Source organism: Galeopterus variegatus, unplaced genomic scaffold (genome assembly GCF_000696425.1).
Source record: "Galeopterus variegatus unplaced genomic scaffold, G_variegatus-3.0.2 Scaffold4822, whole genome shotgun sequence".
NCBI classification, from domain to species: domain Eukaryota; kingdom Metazoa; phylum Chordata; class Mammalia; order Dermoptera; family Cynocephalidae; genus Galeopterus; species Galeopterus variegatus.
Window position 1 is genome coordinate 132368 of NW_007730933.1, and position 19898 is coordinate 152265.

General features: G+C 43.9%; 1 protein-coding gene across 1 annotated transcript in view; it reads right to left on the reverse strand.

Annotated features, from left to right (window-relative positions):
- LOC103603841 (FERM domain-containing protein 3-like) overlaps positions 1 to 19898 on the reverse strand; it is a 79288-nt gene that overhangs the window by 44310 nt on the left and 15080 nt on the right. Inside the window, exons 4-9 of the mRNA XM_008588430.1 lie at positions 14502 to 14589; positions 12568 to 12656; positions 9158 to 9221; positions 8144 to 8232; positions 571 to 645; positions 185 to 253 (exon numbers count right to left, since the gene is read on the reverse strand). Coding sequence (XP_008586652.1) covers positions 185 to 253; positions 571 to 645; positions 8144 to 8232; positions 9158 to 9221; positions 12568 to 12656; positions 14502 to 14589 — 474 coding nt within the window. The remainder of the gene's footprint in view (positions 1 to 184; positions 254 to 570; positions 646 to 8143; positions 8233 to 9157; positions 9222 to 12567; positions 12657 to 14501; positions 14590 to 19898) is intronic.

The following is a 19898-nucleotide window of genomic DNA, read 5'->3' on the forward strand; positions in this document are numbered from 1 at the left end:
GCTGCACTCACGCCATGGCCTAGCCAAATCTGTCTGAGGGAGATTCTGGGGAGGTGAGAGTATCCTTATTTAATGCCGATGTCACTATGCACAGTCACTATGTACAGAATTAGGAAAAGCCAGCTTTGAACAACCTCTGGCCATCTCAGAAGACATTTGAAACCCCCAGGGAGCACTCACTCACCTGTGCACCTCGGGAGGCTCCCTCTGGATTTTGGAGCTCGCCTCCACCACCTCTTTGGCCACTTTCCCACTGCAAAAGACAGAATCACAATGTACGTGCACAGACACTCAGCAGAAGGGGAGGGGTGTGCACACACATCACTTTTTTTGTAACTTCACAGCAGTCTGACCCAGCTATAAGAATCCGCTCCTTCTCCTCTTCCATGAGCGGTAGTGACTGTGGAGTGTGCAGGGTGCCCCGTGAGCACAAGAGGTCAATGGCGTGGAAATGGAAGGCAGCACGGGCACAAGCCAAGGTGCGCTTCACTTGTTGACAATCAAAACAGTCAGGTGTAAATACCTGCCCCACTCTCATCCCATCACGGAAATGGAACCACAGGCACCCACCTATATCGAAATCTACTTCCTTTGAAAAATATCTTGCTGCTTGACACCGTCTTGATCTGACTGGATTTTGCATACCTTCAAGAAGAAGCAAAGTCCAAGTGAGACATGCTGTTAGAACTATGGTAATCAGATATTTTCAACAGCAAGAAAGAAATGCATTTTATATTGTGCAGCATGCATGCACAGGAACGGAAAGAAAAGTTTCACAAAAGAATAGTTACTTTCACTATGTGTATTGCCATCTGATATTTTCTATGCTATTCCCTTTCATTGTTTTAAATGCTGGTTATGACCCACACATTTGGTTTCATAATCTGTTACCAGGTCACGATCTGCAACAGGACTACGCGATACTGACAATCAGAAAGCATTCTTCCCCAGTTTCTAATGGAAATATAGGGAGAGGATGGAATTTTGGGACATGGCATTGTTAAATTCACTGGTGCTGGGGGCACTTTGTGGCCTTTGCTTGTATCAACATTCCAGCAGTTTCCTTCCTGGCAACACGGGTCACTCATTGTGCTACAAAGAACTCACTTATTGTGTATTTCCCAAGCGAGGGAACGAGGGGCCATGTCGCCATGGGAATGGTTGCTGGCTTCTGTATCACCATGACCCAGTGCCCTTTAAAAGAACCCACACTGGTATATGACTAAGAAACACAAGGAACAAGAAGCCCAGCCAAGCACTGATTCAGCACCTCTGAGCCATACTCGTAAATAAGTACCGAACAGCAACACTCCGAAAAACTGTCTAAAACATGGGCTGCCTGGAGACCGCGCACAGGGCACTAAATCACTGTGACAGCTGAGGATTCCTCTGCAGCAGTCACTTCAAGCCTTATGCAATTAAATCCAACAAGTTAGAAAGAACAGGTCTCCCCAAGTTCAGGATCATTTACAATACTGGTAGTCACAAAATTTTAAATACACACACACAGAACGATATACTCCACAGAATTCTCAGCAAAGACAAGGCTGTGGCTAGAAGCTTCAGGGCAGGCAGTGACCCCACCCCCCAGCCTCATCAAGCTTCTTTCATTCACTCGGCAATTATTAACCGAGTGCGGACCCAGCTCCACGCACCAAGCTAAGTGTGGGGTCTCTGCACTTGTGGGGTGTAAGGTCTAGAGAGGAAATGGACATTAATCTAGTAACCATGCAAATAAATGTAAATTACAAGCTGTGGAGCTATGGAGAAAAAGATACAATGGGGGTGGGGGTGGGCACAGCTGATGTGGTCTGGGGGCCGGAAAAGTGTCCTGAGGAAGCGACCTCTGAGCTGAGGTCCAAGGCTGGGCAGCTGTTAAGCAGGGGACGGTGGTGGGTGGTGATGGGTGTACCCGGCAGAAGTGTCAGCAGGCACAAAAGCCCTCAGCTCGAGCTCTCAAGGAACTAAGACCTCATATGCATTTTCCCATGTTATCATTATAATTACACATACACGCACATTTTTTTCCTAATGAAAAAAGAAGAGCGAATGTATAGATGTACAGAGAGGAACAAGGCGAGCCTGTAGAGAGAGCCAGAGTCCAGTTTTGCAGGACCTGACCTTCAGTTTTCCTTGTTAAGGATTTTGATCTTCATCCAAAGAAAAATGGAAAGCCACGGTAAGTCTTTTGCAAAGAATCCGCCCACCCCCACCCTGTGCACCTCTGTAAACAGCCCCAGATGACCCAGAGGGACATATGAGATCCATATCAAAATCAGCGCTGTGCCCACTTTACAGAAATGACACTGGAAGCTGGCCTGTATTTAAACTCAACCTCCCGGCCAGGGAGAAGTGGCAGCTCTCTGTCACTGGGTCAGCCCCCACTCTGGCCCACCCAGGTCCCATGAACAGGCCGTGCTGTCTCCTTACACCCAGACTGGCCTCTTGGGGACGGGCCTTGGCACTGTGCTGCCACCACAGAACACTCTGAGAGTGACTTGGGAACAACAGGTCAAAAGACACACTTCACAGAGAAAGCCAGCAGCTGTCTGCTCAGGAGGAGAGAGAGAAAGGAACACTTGGCAGCTGATTCCCCCGATGCTCATCCATGTCATTCAACCTGCTCCAAGACACTCTCCCAGGAGCATCACTACCAATGGCCTGTCCTCCCAAACGTCCAGGTGAACTCCTAGAATATCTCAGTTGGGATTTTAATAAAATTTTAACAGGGGAGTGTATTCTGAGAACTGGAACATAATCCCACTGGGAATAGGGAAACAAAGACCACAGGAGGGAGGCAAATGGGAAGGAGAAAGAACAGTGGCCAGTCTAAGGCACAGAAGTCCAGTGCACCAATTCCCAGGCCTGGCCAGGCATCAGCCACACCTGGAGGAGGTGTTAAAAACACAGGTTCTCAGGCTTGATCATTAGAGATTCTGATTCAGTAGGGCTGCACAGGGGCTTGTATTTTAACCAAGCATCCCGAGGTGATTCCAAGGCAGCCCACCTGCATTTGAGAACCTCTGAGTCCCCAAATTCTTCTCCAATGACCCAAGAGATAACATTTCACCTGAAAGAACAGTGGCCCAGATTCCCACCTGCCTCTGATTCTGTGACCCTGGTCATGTCATATAGCTTTTCTGAGCCTCAGTTTCTCCATGTATTTTTTAAAGGGGAGGGTGTCATAATGCCTGCTTCATAGGACTGAGGAGGGTTACACGAGAGTAAATGATTTGAAAGCACCTAGAGTAGTACCTGTTCGTTATACAATAGTTTCCCTCCCTAACACCACTCTCAAAACCTCTTCATTGCCTTCTCACTATCAAGTTACTAAAGCCAATTCTCCAAATCATGAAGGTTCCAGGGAAACACTGAAAGCAAATAAAAGAGCTCTAGCTCTAGCCAGAATGTTCCAGGCTCTGTTTAGCAGGCTCTCCCATCAACAGTAAGCCCAGGAAAGAGTCTTCTCATCACCAAAAGCAATGCATTCATGACCTAGTTAGAAGACAAAATCCCCTCCAGCCTCTGCCTTCTTTCCCGCCTGCCATCTCCCACTTACACCTCCAACTCCCCATCAGAATCCCAGCACAGAAGCTGGACTACGCTCTAACACCTGGCCTCACAGAGAAATCCAGGGGGTCTCTGCAGGAGCATGCCTCCTTGCACCCACCTCCAATGTCTCCCCCAACACCTGCTGTTCCAAGGACTGGAGACAGGGTTCAGTTTAGGTGGTAGGGGGATACTAAGTGGTACTCCACAAGGCAATCTCTAGAATTAACCACACGATCTCTCATTGAAATCAGGGTTTAGAGCTTCTGGAGTCATCATAACAATAACAGCATTTGTTATTATTGAGCTTTTACTACGGGTCATGTGCCACCCATAGCACCTTAAATGCACTAATTCATTTCGTCTTCACAGGTCTCTCCTGGGAGGAAGCAATCCAAATACTTACATGCAGAAACTGGGGCACAGAGGTGTTAAGTCACTTAACCACCGTCACATGATAGAAGCTGTAGGAACCAGGCTACAAACCCAAGTCTGTCTGATTTCAGTATTTCTAAAGTAATGCTTTAGCCATACAGGCTCTCAAACTTCAGTGAGCATCAGAATCACCTGGAAGTCTCTTTAAAACACAAGTTTCTGATTCAGTCAGACTGGGGAAGGGCCCAAGAATCTGCATTTCCAACAAATTCCCGAGAGTGCTGATGCTGGTCCAGGGACCCTACCTGGAGAATCACTGGACTAGAGCAAAGTTTTAAGTCCTTGGCTGCACCCCAGCAATACCTGGGAAACAGTTATCACCACCAGTAACTAGACCCTTCGTCCCAGATTTGGATTTCTTTATTGAGATATGATTTACATACCATAAAGTTTACCCTTTTAGATTGTACACTTCAGTGGTGTTTAATGTAATTCACAAAGTTTAAAAAATTGATCCAAAAAAACTAACCACCACTATCTAATACTAAAACATTTTCATCCCACAAAAGAAACTCCCTGTACCCACTGGTAGTCATTGCCCATTTCCCCCACCTCCAGCCCTAGGCAACCATTAATCTACATTTCATATACATGGAACCATACAATATGTGGTATTTTGTGTCTGGCTTCTTTCACTTAGCATTGTGTTTTCAAGGCTCATCCATGTTGTAGCATGTGTCAGTACTTCATTCATTTTCATGGCTTAATAATATTCTATTGTATGGATATACCACATTTCTTTTATCCATTCACCATCATTTCTTTCAACCATTCCACATTTATCCCAATGTGGAAACATTTGGGTTGTGTCCAATTTTTAATTATTATGAATAAAGAATAATGCTATGAACATTCCCAAACGAGTTTTGGTGAGAATTCTGATTCTGATTTATAATTGGGTCTGGGGTAGGATCCAAGGACCCATGGCACTGGTATTTTTTAAAAGCTCCCCCAGGTGATGCTCATGTGCAGTCAGGCTGAGAACCACAGTTTAGAACCCTGTCACTCAAAGTGGGGCCCATGGGCCTGAAGCACAGCAGACCTTGGAGCTTATCAGAAATTTGAAACCTTGGGCCCACTCCAGACCTCCTGAATCAGAGCCCACATTTTAACAAGATCTCCAGATAATTCATGGGCTCACTGAAGTGGGAGAGGTGCTTGATTAGGGAGCTAGTCTGGGTTCCTTTTTTTTTCTGTCATTTTTCCTCTAGCACACCAATTTCCAAATGAGAAGTGTATTAGGGACCATATTTACCTGCACACAATTCCATACTAAATGGGGACAAAGAGTGTCACTGGAGCCTCCATCATGCCACAGTGTCTAGCACAGTACACAGAATAAAATAGGTGAGAGATAAGGATTTACTGAATGAAAACTTCAGTGAACCACTGAATCCTTCAATGTGTCCAGTGTGTCTTTGGTGAACCAGTGCCCAGAAATGGTGAGCTCCAGTGCTCTGGGGCTGGCAGCACCTAGACAACACAAGGTATAAAAAAGAAGCTTGGTGACTAAGTCTGTGTTGGGGATCTCCTGGGGTCTGGAGTAGGCAGGAAAACCAGACTGTCTGCTTCTGGGCTCAGTTCCCAGGCAGCAGATGTCAAAGCCAGGGCTTTCCAACCAGACCAGTGGCCCTGAGACAGCTGACAACCAGCAGCACATTCATGTCTTAAAAGCACACTGGGGAATTTGTAGCAGCAGCCACCAGCCTCCCTGTTCCCATGGCAGGTGAAGTGAAAACAGAAGGAGCAAACCACCCCCAAGGCCAGGCCTCGCTCTGCCAACTGAACCCACTAAAATGCAGCACCAGTGGGACAGAGCCCGGGGCAGGGCTGGAGCAGCAGAGGAAGCAAGCACCCACCCCTGAGCTTAACAGAATCAGAGCCCTTCAGAATCAGGGACTGGGCTCTGCATCCAAGTGGTGCTGCAAAACCTCTCATCATTAGCAGAGGGGCTGACAATAGTGGTCATAGCAGCAGCTGCCATTTATTGATGACCCAGCAATTCCACTCCAACGTATAAACCCAAGAGAATTGTTTACTCAAAAACTGTATACATATGTTCACAGCATTATCCACAATAGCTAAAAAAGGGAACAACCCAAATATCCATCAACTGATGAATGGATAAACAAAATGTGGTATATCCACGCAATGGAATCTCATTCACCCCTAAAAAGGAATGAAGGACTGATACTCACTACAACACGGATGAACCTTGAAAACATTACAGTAAGTGAAAGGAGCCAGGCACAAAAGGCCACAGAGTTTATGATTCCATCTATATAAAATGTCCAGCATAGGCAAACTCATAAAGACAAAAAGTACATGAATGATTTCCAAGGGCTGGGGAGAGGGGAGAACGCGGAGTAACTGCTGATGGGCACCAGGTTTCTCTTGGGGTGGTAAAAGTGTTCTGGAATTAGGATGGCTGCATAACTTTGTACGCTGTACTAAAAGCCACTGAATTATATACTTTAAAAGGGTGAATTTTATATGTGAATTAGATTTCGATTTATTAAGTAATTTAAAGCAAAAACAAAAACTCTTAGTCTCTGAATAAAGACTGAAGGCCTCAAGCACTGTTTCCCTCTCTATCCTCTCATGTGAATGGAATGTTCTAGACATGCTGACTGTTCAGATGCCAGTGGGTATCTTTTTTTTTTTTTTTTTTTACCAGTCCCCAAACACTGTAGAGGACACCCAGATGGCTTGAGGTGGTGATGGTCATGGAAACATCTACTGATACGCATCACCTTTTCCTGCCATTCCTAGAAGCCAGCATTTTGTGCATCATCTCATGCAGGAGTTTTCAAATTATCCTCCTGATAGGGCTTGCCCAGGACTGAGGGGATTCCTGGGACTGGGGATTCTCAGTGCTAAACCTGGGAAAGTCCCAGGCAAACTGTAGAACCGGTCACCCAAGTTCCTGAGGAGCACCGAGCAGTGGACAGAGGGTCTTCAATCTCCACTCCTGACTCTAGCTCCATCTACAACCACAGCTTCTCTGTCTTTACCTTTTATACGTTGGTCTTTGCCAACATTTCAGTTTAAGGAAAAGTGTTCTGTGGCTAAAAAAAGGTTTAAAAACCATTATCTGAGCCATCATTCTCCTGATAATCTTCACCAGCCAAAGCTCAGGCAGGTCAGAAATTCAGCATTTTCAGTGAGTTGAGTCTAATGAGGATAACAGAATCTCGGTGTGAGGCGTGGGGTAAACTGAACAAAAGCCCCCAGGATGAGCTGCAGGGGTGGGCAGTGCTGATGCCCTGGGCAGGGATGGGCCAGGGTCTTTACCATGTCCACTACCCCCACTTTTCCAGGCAGCAGGTGAGTCTCATAGAGGAGGAGGGGGAAATCCACGGACAGATCCTCATTCTGACCCTCCTTTGAAACCTGAGAGCTTTATGGATGGTTTCAAAGTCCTGTCCTGCACCGACTTTCTATGATCCTGGACTCTGAGAGCATTCCACTGACAAACCTTTGACTCTTGTTTCTATATACCGAAGCCTTCTCACTATGAGCACATGTGACTCTCTGCCAAAGGTCTCTTCTAGTGGTTGCAAGAGCACATCGAGCCCATACTGAGAGGACACCAGCAAGTTCCAGAGTGTTAACTCTGCCCTCCAGAGCAGCCCTCAACCAAAATGAACGGGGAACTGGCAGATAAACAGCTGCCTCTGTGCCCACTGGCAGGAGAACACTGAGGCAGGTTATACAGTCTCCCAGTGCCCCTGGCAGAGCAGGGCCGGCTGCACACCGTAGGGACTGCTTCCTGATCTCGCTTCCCCACTCCCCTGCTGGTATGTCCACTGACTACATCCCAAATAAGCTGTTTGTACCAAACTCTATTTCAAGGTCTGCTCTGGGGGGCAAAAATAGATTCTGTGACTTGTTTAATGGAAAATCAATTTCAAAAAACAAAACAAATGAACAAAATAGCCCAGAGCGATTTTATGGGAAACACCTAACATAGAGCTCAGGACTTAGTCAGGCCAACGATGGCTGGGAGTTACTCTGAACAATGCACCAAATTGATAATTCACCTAAATACAATAAAAAGAACTTTATTAAATCAAATGAATATGCAGCCATTTGCAAAACTTAAAGGCTTCCATGGGTGCTTTTAAAACGTATGATTAAATGAATAAATGCTACTTACTTATAAAAGGCCTGGTTCTCCACACCACACTTCCAAAGATGTTTGCAGGCAGCTGGTGTTGAAGTATGAAAAGCTAACATGGCTTTTTTCTAATAAAAAAATAACAAAAGAAGAAATGGTATGTTAAACACAGGTTATGTTTTCCTTCGAGTATTTACCTAGTTGTATCTCGCCTTCTACCAAACAGATTTGAAGTAACTCAACACGTTACTATGTTCTTTAAAGTGGTGTTGAAATGGGACTCCGCCACCCCTTGCAGACATCACCAACCTATCTAAGCCCTGTTTCTGATTAAAAAAAAAAAAAAAAAAAGTGGCCACACAATCCTTGTCAACAATCCAGGCATCACCCATCTCTGTCAGACTCAGATTAGTCTAAAAACTTATCTGCCATCCTTGATAAGCCCTGTTTCTGAAAAAAAAAAAAAAAAAAAAGTGGCCACACAATCCTTGTCAACAATCCAGGCATCACCCATCTCTGTCAGACTCAGATTAGTCTAAAAACTTATCTGCCATCCTTGAATAACTAGTACTTGAGCCGAAAACTAGGGTCAAGAATGTTTCGGTAATGGCTTCCTCCCCGATGCATTCCCCAGCGAACCCACAACTATGTCTGGTAATTCATTTTAAGACTCTCAGGATTTTCAAACTCTGTTTATAACAAGCTAACCAGCGCTGGCGCATGTCTAGCTTTTTAAGTACTCTTTATTTGTTCCATGTATCTGTGTCATGGCACAAAGAGATAGGGAAAGGCTCCATCTTTTACTTCTCTGGTATGTCCCAGTCTAGTTTTCACACAGGGCTGTACAATCAGCATTGCTTACTGACTTTCTTCTCAAATGCACAAACCCAGTGTTTGTTTATTTGCCTCTAAAATGTCTGCAGTATACAGTTTCCATTATCATCACACACTTCAAAGTCACAGGCTCCAGGGGCTACAATACTGAATGCACTTTATTCCTGAACCTCTCTCATGCACACATAACAATGGGTAGTTAGAAAAGCAGTATCTGACCTCCTTCTGGGTGCCAATCACATAAAATGTCTTCCCTTCAAACTTCAATTTGCAGACATCTGGCCTAAGAAAAGAAAATCTCTGGGTGAGAAGGAAAAAAAAAGTGGCAGCTAACCAAGGTACCTGGCTTTCCCGAAGGAATCCTGCTGACTTGCAAATGCCAAGCAGACTGCAATGCGTCAAGAGATTGTCTTGTCATTGGTGAAGGTCTAATGAGCAGCAAAAAGCCCCAAGTGAATTAAGAGAGGATCCGTAGGCAGCTCAGAATTATTTATTCCATATTTGAACAGTTAAGCTGCGTCTTTCTTCCAAGGAGCTCTGGACTGTTTGTGAACATTAATGACCAAAACAACATCTACTGGCCAGCCCACTTTGTAAGGCAGGAAGAATGTGGTTTTTTCAAATTCAGTCAATAAAATAATACAGATTCACAGTAACTGACTTTCTCATCCTTACACATCTCCAAGAAGCACATACATCACACTGCAAAACTTTCCTTCCTGTTCTCCCTGTTTACAAAAGAGTTGTTTTTCATACGAGGTACTTCCAAAAGTTCATGGAAAATTTTAATTAAAAGATAATATGCATCTTTCCATGGATTTTCTGAAGATCTCGTATATTGAGAAGCTCAAAATTGTGAGAACAACTTGATGAATGACAAATTATGGTCAAAAGAGTGACTTTAGGTTTCATCTTAAGGAGCTGCTCGATTAAAACCTGTCTGGAATGTAGACTCCAGGTCACCTCCTTGATGAGAAGATGTGTGTAAAGAGAAGAGATTTCTAATTCCTGGGATTAGGAATTCATGCCCCTGAGCTTTTCCTGGGGAAAAAAGAACAGTGAGGTCACATGAAGCTGTTTTAACTTAGCTAGAGGATTTGCAAGAGTGACAAACTCACTGGATTTTTTTAAACAAACAAACAAACAAACTAGGATTAATGTGGAAGGAAAATTTGTTTTAGTAACACGTACATGGCAGTTACAACACATGTGCCTAAACAGAGGCTGCAGAGGATGGGGTCTTCATCAACACCCCATCAGGAACACCAAGATTTAGACAAGATGCAGAAGCCAGAAACAAATGGTCCAGAGACAATCCATCTCCACTCTGCAGGGTGCACAGGAAATAAGAAAGCCCACAGAGTGGGAGATCTACAATCAATCTGCACTCGAGACATGTCAGGTTCTAACCCGATTACTCCAGGCTCATGCAATTCAGAAACCTGAAGATCTAACACCCTTCAGGACCCCCAAGCCATTTGCAGTCCTAGGGTAGGATTTGGGAAGTCCCCAAATTACCCAGGTTCCCCAAAGTCAGTAGAAATCCCTAGGGAAGCTATTCTGAAATAAACTGAAGGTGATTAACATTGGAACTTCTGGGGGCCGGCCCGGTGGCGCACTGCTACAGTGCGCCGCTTGGGAGCGTGGTGGCGCTCCCGCCGAGGGTTTGGATCCCACATACAGACCGGTTCCCGCTCACTGGCTGAGCGAGGGGCGGGAGCGACGCAGAGGGTTGCAATCCCGTTGCCGGTCCCGGTCCGGTACGGGTGCGACACTGAGGGTTGCGATCCATTGCCGGACACGAAAAAAGACAAAAAAAAACATTGGAACTTCTTTGCAAGGTGCTGAAAATACAGAGAAGAAAACTGGATAGCACACCATGTTAAATGTATATGATGCTCGATGGTTCACAAATCACACCAAATTTACAAAGTGCTCCACACACATGATTTCATTTGTTTCTCCATCTCCTCCCCTCCCTCTGAGGCAGCCAGACATAACTGATCCCCTTTTCATGAATGAGAACGCTCAAGCTCAGGGAAGTTAGGAGACGCATTAAAGGCAAATAGAGTTCTGAGAATGCTGATTGTGGAAGAAGAGAACAAGCGGGCACAGAGAGGGGCTGAAAGTATGAACTGAGTAAAAGACAACAATAGAGAGGGCAAGGAAGCTATGCAGAGAGGTTGGGGTCTTAGAGAGGGAAGGTTGACCATAAAATACAGCAGATGTAGGGAGCAGGGTACAGAGAGCTGACAGATGCTAATGGAGTAGAGAAGCCTTGGAAGGAAGGCTGGTGCTGAGAAAGGAAAGGGATCAGATAAAGAGGCGCTGGGAGAAATGCTGATGCTAATAGAACCATGAAACTGAGGTTTGGGTAAGTGCCAGGGAGGGTAAGTTCCAGCCCAGGTCTGAGGATGGCCACTGGCCTATAGGTAAGAACTTCAGACCCAAGGACACAGGCTGAGCCCACAAGCCAGTAAGACTCAGGGGTGACAAGCCTGTCAGGGGCCATCAGACAGGGAACTGAGTCAAGATGCATGGGCAAGAGCAAGCCTTGATAATATTCCAGTGCACATGTAAGGTTCAGCCTTCCCCACGCTTTACCAAATCCATCTTGCCCTGAGACTGGACACAGGGGGCACTGCTGGTCACCTCCCTCACTGCATCCTCCCTCGTCCTTACTGACACGCCTAGCTTCATCCTTCCTCGAGGTCACTGTTCATGCACAGCATGCTCTTCCCAGCCCCAAGTGTGCAGACCTTGACTGGACCAACCCAGGCCCATTCTTTTCAGCAGGGACTGGTTTAAGTAGGCACATGTGACCCAATTCTGTCCAATTAGATACACAGAAAGTCTCCTAGATGGCTTCTGAAAAAGTTGTCCTTGTTTTGGGAGACACATGCACAGGGCTGCCCTCATCCAGGCTCTGGGCACTGCTGCGTGAAGACACGAAGGACAGAGTTGTATGCATAGCCATGTTAGGAGCACAAGTCCTAGAACAAAGCCACCGCCCTGGGATGGCAGAGAAGAAAATGGAGACCTAAATCCTTCAGGGTGTTGTCCAGCAGTTAACAGACCATGGAACTGCCTCACTTCTGGAACTTCTGCTTTGTGTGCCAACCAGTGCTTCTTTTTGTAAGCCATTGTGAGTAGACAGTCCTGTAACTTTTTGCCAAAAACACCTTCACTGATACACCAGATAACAAAGGGTGAGTTTGTGCCAAGGACTCAGCAAAAGAGGAGATGGAGAGAAGTGAGTGGAGACAGTGGGTCCTGAGTGGCTCAAGGGAACTTACACCTTAACCCCACCCTGGTCCACCCCATGTCCACTCTTTGGCCATAGTCATAGAAGCTACTGGGGGGATTCCCTGGAAGCCTTCTCTTTGGGGGCAGAGCTCCTGAGCCCAGGTCTCCTGAGTTGACTCCTCAATTTGACAAATCCTATTCCCCACTAAGGGCAACCTAGATCAGGTTTCATTTATAGATGATAAATCACTTTACAATAAAGCCCCAAGGCAAAGAAGTAGATACTAGGCATTCTTCCTGACATTTCCAAAAAAGCCAAAGTGGAGAGGGGGTAAAACAAGATTAAGAAAAATGGCAAGCCAGTTTTCCAAAGAAACACTCACCATTTTATCAAATGGATTCTCTTATTTCCCTGGAATACTACAAAGCCTGCAGCAGTGAATCCTAAAAATGTTGTTGTGCCTGTTGAATCCTGAAAAAAATAGGAAAAAAGAAACTGTTTGGATTGAGGAAATAAAATAAATGAGAAATGATGTGCTTATTCATCTTCACCCTGTGTTACTTTCAGGTTAATTCCAACGACTTCAGTAATAAACTTAACTTCTAAGATGGAACTTCAAAGAGCAGGACTTCCAAAACTGGGCGAGGTCCAGGAACACATAGCTATTCCCTTTGAGGAATGGACCTTCTGCCTATCCAGGAACCTCCTGGGAAAACACAGAGTAGTCCCAAACCACTGTGTCTATTTACAAGTGTCTCTGGGGCTGCCTGTGTTCTCAGATCTGCTCTTTAATGTAGGTAAACTGTTCTTGGTTGCCACTAGCACCCTAATGTGATGAAACCAAAGCCCTGAGCATCCAATCTAACTTGATTTAACCCCACACAAAATTTCTAGCAATGTAAGTATAAAAATACATCCAGAAAAGCCTACTTTGCTTCCAGCCTAGGACAAAAAAACTAAACATCTCATGGATACATTAAATAAAGGACAAGGAACAACAAAAACAACAACAAAATCAAGTCAGTCTCTAAGTAATAAATAAATAAACAGAGGAGCTCAAATCTCTGGATAAAATCTAATTCACTCTATGGAATAAACTGATGAATACCATTACTAGGAAAGGGCGGCTGGCAACTATTCTAAAGCAACCATGTGGGCAGAACAAAAGGACACATATGCCAATCTGGGCAAGCACCACTGGAATAAACTGATGAATACCATTACTAGGAAAGGGCGGCTGGCAACTATTCTAAAGCAACCACGTGGGCAGAACAAAAGGACACATATGCCAATCTGGGCAAGCACCACTGGCTCTCTGCCTTGGCTGCACACTGGAATCAACAGGGGAGGCGGGTCCTCACCCCACAGATCCTGCCATAACAGGTGGGGGGGGAGTGTTCTCAGCCACAGGAGTTCATGAAGCTCCCCAGGTATTTCAAATGAGCAGCCTGCGCCGAGAGCTACAGGACCAGTACTTTGCCAAATACTACAGGGTTCTTCAGAAAGTTCATGGAAAAACAGAATCGAAAGATAACATGCATTTTCCATGAACTTTTTGAAGTACCCTCATATTAGAGGGTCCCACCTGGGGAAAGAAATGTTCTAGTATAACTCAAAAACTTTAATAGTCTGGCTAATACAAATGCTTAGTTTAGGAACAGGATTAGTGTCTGGCCGATGCATACTTAGTTTAAGATAGGTAAAGGAAAACACTGCTTGCATAAAACATTTCTGGAAAATGTGCACATAAGCATCTACTTGGGAGCTTGATAAGAAGGCAGATTTCCCAGGCTGCACCCCCCAGAATTCCAATTCAGTTGCTCTGAGGTGGGCCCCAGGTGATTCTGATAGAAATGGGTCTGTGTTCCACCCTTGAGAGAAATACCGTCAAATAGTACAAGTAAAAAAGGCAAACAAGCACTCCTGATGCCAAAATGTAATCTGAAATCTTTCTTTTTTTCTTCCACTTTCTGATTTTTAAGGACTGCATTCTTGCTGGCAATGACCTTGAAAGTAAATCTGTCAGGATCTGTAACTTCTCGGAGTGAAACCATCCCATCCACTTGATGAATGAATGAATCAATCCATGTATGTTAATTTAGGAAAATGTGGCTACTACACAGCAATTAGGCAGCAATTGGAAGACACCAATGGAGAAAATCACCTGCCAAAACATGAGGCTACAGCCCGCTGTTGTCCCTTCATTTAAGGGTTGTGATGAGGCTGTGGAAATCTCCTAAGAGGGTTCTGCCACCAATTAATGCTCTTGGGGCCAAATCAATCACTACAGGGTTACCTGCCATGTGGGGCACTTACCTTGCACGGGTGAGGATCCACCCCATAGGTTTCCAAAGTGTGAGCTTTCAGGAGTAAGTTGAATTCAGCAACCGGTGGGCTCTGGCCTCTAAAATCACACAAGAAAAGTTTAGGCAGTTGAAACAGAAAAATCATAGAATCATGGAGTCCCTTCATACAATAAAATACGATATTCTAAACGAAATAAAGAGAAAAATCCCTACATAAATAGTAATCAGTAATACTGATGATTATTTCCCACTATGAGGATCCTTTGCTGAGGAATCTGAGCTCATGTTCTCTAGCTAACTGTTCCGTAATCAGTCCACAGGTACTCTGAGTACTCCTGTGACCCGTACAGTTAATCAAGGTTACCAAGTTACCAATAAGTAGGCCCTTGCAAACTCAATCTTAATATGAAATAAATCTCAGCATCTGTTCTTTCCTACTCTTTAAAGAAGATTATCCCGGATAAATGGCATTCCTTCCCGCTCAGGGTAGAAACGGGGCAATCCTGTTAACTCCATCAACAAGCCCAAACAGAGCCATCCGGCAAAAAGAACTGTCAACCATTCCATGGAGAGCCCTGGATTTTGAAAGAAAATCTAAACCACTAGTCCTAGTGCTGTTCTCCTGGGTGGTAAACAAGGTCTTGGCCTCAGCCCTGGACCGTGAAGCCTTTTCAGGGCTAACTTCTAAACCAGGATCGCGCAACATTACCAAGTCCCCACTTTGGTTGACATTAATATCCCACATGTATGTTAGAGAATCTGAACCATTCCCCGGGGATAATTATGAGAGTACCTCAAAAAGTTCACGGAGACACGTGAACAGATATGATGTTGACGGGTGGGACGGGGGAGAGGGAGGGGAGAGCGAGGAATTGGGAAAGGGACACGAAAATCAACTACATTGTATATTGATAAAATAAAATAGATTTAAAGAAGAATGTAGAGTTGCTAAAAAAAAATTCATGGAAAGATTATCTTTTAATTTTATTTTTCCATGAACTTTTTGAACTATCCTTATATATATTTCTAACAACCAAGAAGAGTTTACTATGGAAAACAACTGGAATTCATTTTTATTTTCAAAGTGTAAAATTATATTTCCAATATTAAATTTATTTCCAAACTCCTCCTGAGAGATAGATTACCCCCCCCAACTTCTCTCAAGACAGCTGAGTCGTCACGCCTCTAAATCAGCTTTCTCCCTAAAGCCTCCCAAGATCTTCTCTTTACCCCTAAATGTACCAAAATTTTGGTCTCATATGTCAAGGAGCATCCTTATTTATTCATTACAATCATCACTGTGTTGACCCTTTTAATTCAACAACTTGTATCTTTCTTTGATCATTTCTTTGACTCTTCCCTCCCCTTCCCCATTTCCTCCCTCACCCCCGACCACTCTCTCTTCTCCTCTTTGAGAGGTCCTAGTAAATGGATTTCCAAACTCCTAGATCTATCCTCCACATCTTTTAACCTTTTTTTCATTCTTCATATGTCTTTTGGTACTATATTCTGAATTATTTCTTAATTCAAACTTCCAGCTTACTAATTTATTCTTCAGCTATGTGCATTCTGCTTTTCATCTCATTTATAAGTATTTTTTAAAAAACAATTAAATATTTTATTTTCAATATAATTTCCATTTGGACCTTGAAATAGCAGCCTCTCCTTATTCCACAGTCATAAGTTTCTCTTATTCCTCTGAGGATTACCACTTCATTTCTTGTTTGCTCCATTAATGTGGCTTTCTTGGTGCAGGTCCTTTGTGTGCTGGCTCAGAGTCTCTCATTCACTGAGTGGATGTTTCCTTAACTGTCTGGTGATTCTTGGTTGGATGCTCATCTTTGCATTTGATCCATCTGTTTAATGCAGTGGCCTCCAGAGCTTACAGGGAAGAGTGGTATATGAGTGGATGTTTCCTTAACTGTCTGGTGATTCTTGGTTGGATGCTCATCTTTGCATTTGATGCATCTGTTTAATGCAGTGGCCTCCAGAGCTTACAGGGAAGAGTGGTATGCGCCACGTGGGAAGAGTGTGTATCAGTAACTTGAGTTGGGGCTGAAGGTTCTAGTTCCTTCTGGGTGTTGCCCACACACAGGGTACCTCCAGCTCAAGCCTGCTGCCCGTGACTTAGCACAAGGGACCCAGAGGAAGAGGTCAAAGTTGTCCAATTGCTCCAAAGGCATGTCCACTCACTGTGATGGCTGCTCTGTGCACGAGTTGCCCGCAGCACAAAGAACCACACCCATCCTGGGTACGTGTCTGGGTCCCTTTGCTTCCTAACTTCCAGAGATATCTCAGGGCATCTGATGCAACGATGGTAGTCTTCCCGGCATGCCCTTCCCAGTGCTTTTTCTGTTATCCATAGAGACCTGGAGAAGGCAGGGAAGGTTGCCACATATGCTACTTTTTCTTTTAATAGAAAATATCATTTTTAAATTCACCCTTTACAGAATACTCCTGAGGAATCCATTCAAATACCTGCTTTAGGAAAATGAAGCCTTTCTAAAGCTTTTCAGGATTTCCTCTTCAGGTCCAGGGTTCTGGAATTTCACTGTGATATATATAAGGAGCATCTTTATTCATTTGTCCTGATCAGTGGTGTGTGAGCCCTTTTAATCCAACAATTCCTATTTTGGGCCATTTCTTCAATTCTTTTCTTTTCAAGACACAGTCATTATAATTATTTTTCCTCTTGATAAACTAACAAAAGACTCAAGAAACTCACCAACTATATTTACAGGAAGGAGAAAGGGATTTTTTGAAAGTTTTCTCAATACACAGGTATTTCTCCACAGCTCTCTCATAAGTTCTTGAAGTAATATCTTACCTTTTGCCAAAAAATAAACCATACAGATAATTACTGAAAACATATTATTGGGCACTTTCTCTCTCGCTCACCCTCCCCCCATTTACTTATACCCTCATGTCACTCCCTATCTAGGGACAAAACAGTTGAAACTGTGCTATCCAGCACTTTACTATGCAGAACCCACTCTGGTGGCCTTAATGCAAAACTTCAGCCTCAGTGACCCAGACCATGGCCAAAGTGAACCAGGACCAAAGCCAGAGCAGCTGATCAGCTCTGCTCCGGGATGACCCTCCCACTTCTCTTGAAAAGCCCTCATTCTGCCAAACACGAGTAAGGACTCCTCTGTTCTAGAGAGCTAGCCATTGGCAGTACTGGTCTAACGTCCATGCCTTTTCATCAGCCACACATCGTTTATTCTTAGCATTCAGGTTCAGCTTTAAGCACACCCTTTTTTTGCATTCGGTGTGGGAACACATTAGTTGTGAAAGGTTACATTTGGAAGTTCACAGTGGAAAGTGAGTAATTTTCCCTTGCCTAGGTGGTCTCCTTCTGACCACTTCCCTGTCCTTCCTAAATCTGATGAGCACCTAATTTCCAATCGCAAACACGCAGCCCCAGATGGCAACAGAGCACCAGAGCTGCATAGCTCTGAGGACCACCAAACTCCAGGACCTCAGTCCAGCAGGAGATGCCATCCAGGGTGAGAAGGGCAAGCCATGGTATGGGAAAAGAATCAGCAAGGTGAACAACCAAAAAAGGACTCCTGTCTAAAACCTTTGTTAAAACTTCTATAAATTAATAAACAAAATTAAAACAAAAACCAAAAAACAGATAGCCCAGAAAAATATGGTCAAAAGACTTAACAGGCACTTAACAAATAGAATGTCTAAATAGCCAACAAGTACTTGAAAATGTGCTTAACCTCTTCATATCAAGAAAATGCAAATTAAAACTATAAGAAACCATTAACATATCCATCTGGTAGCTAAAATGAAAAAGACTAACAAAACCAAGCCCCAGTGAGGACATCGGCACAAGCAACCCTCACATAGTGCTGGTGGTGGAAGGGCAACTCAGCAGAGTGAATGTGGAAAATGCTTTGGCATTATCTACTAAAGTTGAACGTGTTTACTCTATAACACAGCAGTACCACTCACAGTTACATATGCAACATATGAAACTAGTGCACGTTGCACCAAGAAATATCTAACATTTTCATAGCAGTGTTATTTGTAATAGCAAAAAACAGGAAACAACTCAAATGTCTACGAACAGTGGAATGAATAGGCGATGGAGCACTACACAGTCATGAAAATAAATGAATTAAAGCTACACACGGCAGGATGGATGAATACGACAAAAATAAAATTGAACAAGACAGACATAAACGAACACACACTGTATGATTCCATTTCTATGGCTTTCAAAAATGAGCAAAACAAAACAAAAGTGCTGAATCAGAGAGATGCGATTACCTTTGGGGAAGAAAGAGAAGGTAAATATTGGGAAGGGCATAACGGAGGTTTCCTAGGTGTTGCCAGCTCTCTCTGACCTGGGTGGTGGTTACATACATGCTTGCTTTGTAACAATTCACTGAGCTTACATTTATGTTTTGCACAATTTTCTGACTTTTTGTTATACTTCAATTTTTAAGAGTTTTAGAAAAAAAGAAAAAGGAAGAAAAAAGTGTGGGGCACAGTGCCCCTCACCAGTTGTTGGTGTGAATGTGAGCTGGAGCAACCCCGTTAGCAAACAAGCAGCCACTTCCTAGAAAAGCTGAAGCTGTGCTAACTCTATGGCCCAGCAAATTCTGCATGTAGGTTTGTACCTAGAGTAGGGACTCCCGGACATATGCTCCAGAGAATTATTCAAGAAGCCACAGTAACTTTGTGATAGCAAAAAAAAAAAAAAAAACCCTGGAAACAATCCAAACATCCATCAGCAAGAGAATGAATACCCAAAACACAGCACATTCATACAATACAGAACTAACTACATGGAAGAGAAAACAAAGCTTGAGGCTGTACGCATTAGTGTGGAAGAGCCTCAAAAACATAGTGGTGATGGGGAAAAGTGAGATACAAGAATAGAGTATGAGTCCATTTACGTGGAAGTGAAAAATAGGCAAAAGTAAGGCAATGCATTGTTCACCAATACATATGTGTGAAGTGCATTTATAAAAGCAAGAGAAGAGAATGACGAACCCAAAATTCAGCAGTGTCCTTATGGGAGGAGGGAGGAGGTGGTCTCAGGGGGCCACATAGACTTCAGAGCCGCTGGCAATGCTCATTCATGAGCAGAGCTGGGGGTCACAGTGCTTTTTCAATTATTCTTTAAATCATACATATATCATATATACTCAGTTATATGCTCTTTTATGTGCTATGTTTTATAATGATTTGTTGGAAATAAATTGTAATGTAAGGGGGGGGCATAGGATATAAGTAGTAGAATTGTAGGAAAATATAACCTTAATGTACGCAGTCTTGTAACAATGCATAATAAGCAAAGCAGTTTTTTTAGGGGCCAGAACAAGGGTCAGGCCCGAGCACACTAAACAATGCATAAGCAATGCAGCTTATCAGGGGCCGTGACAAA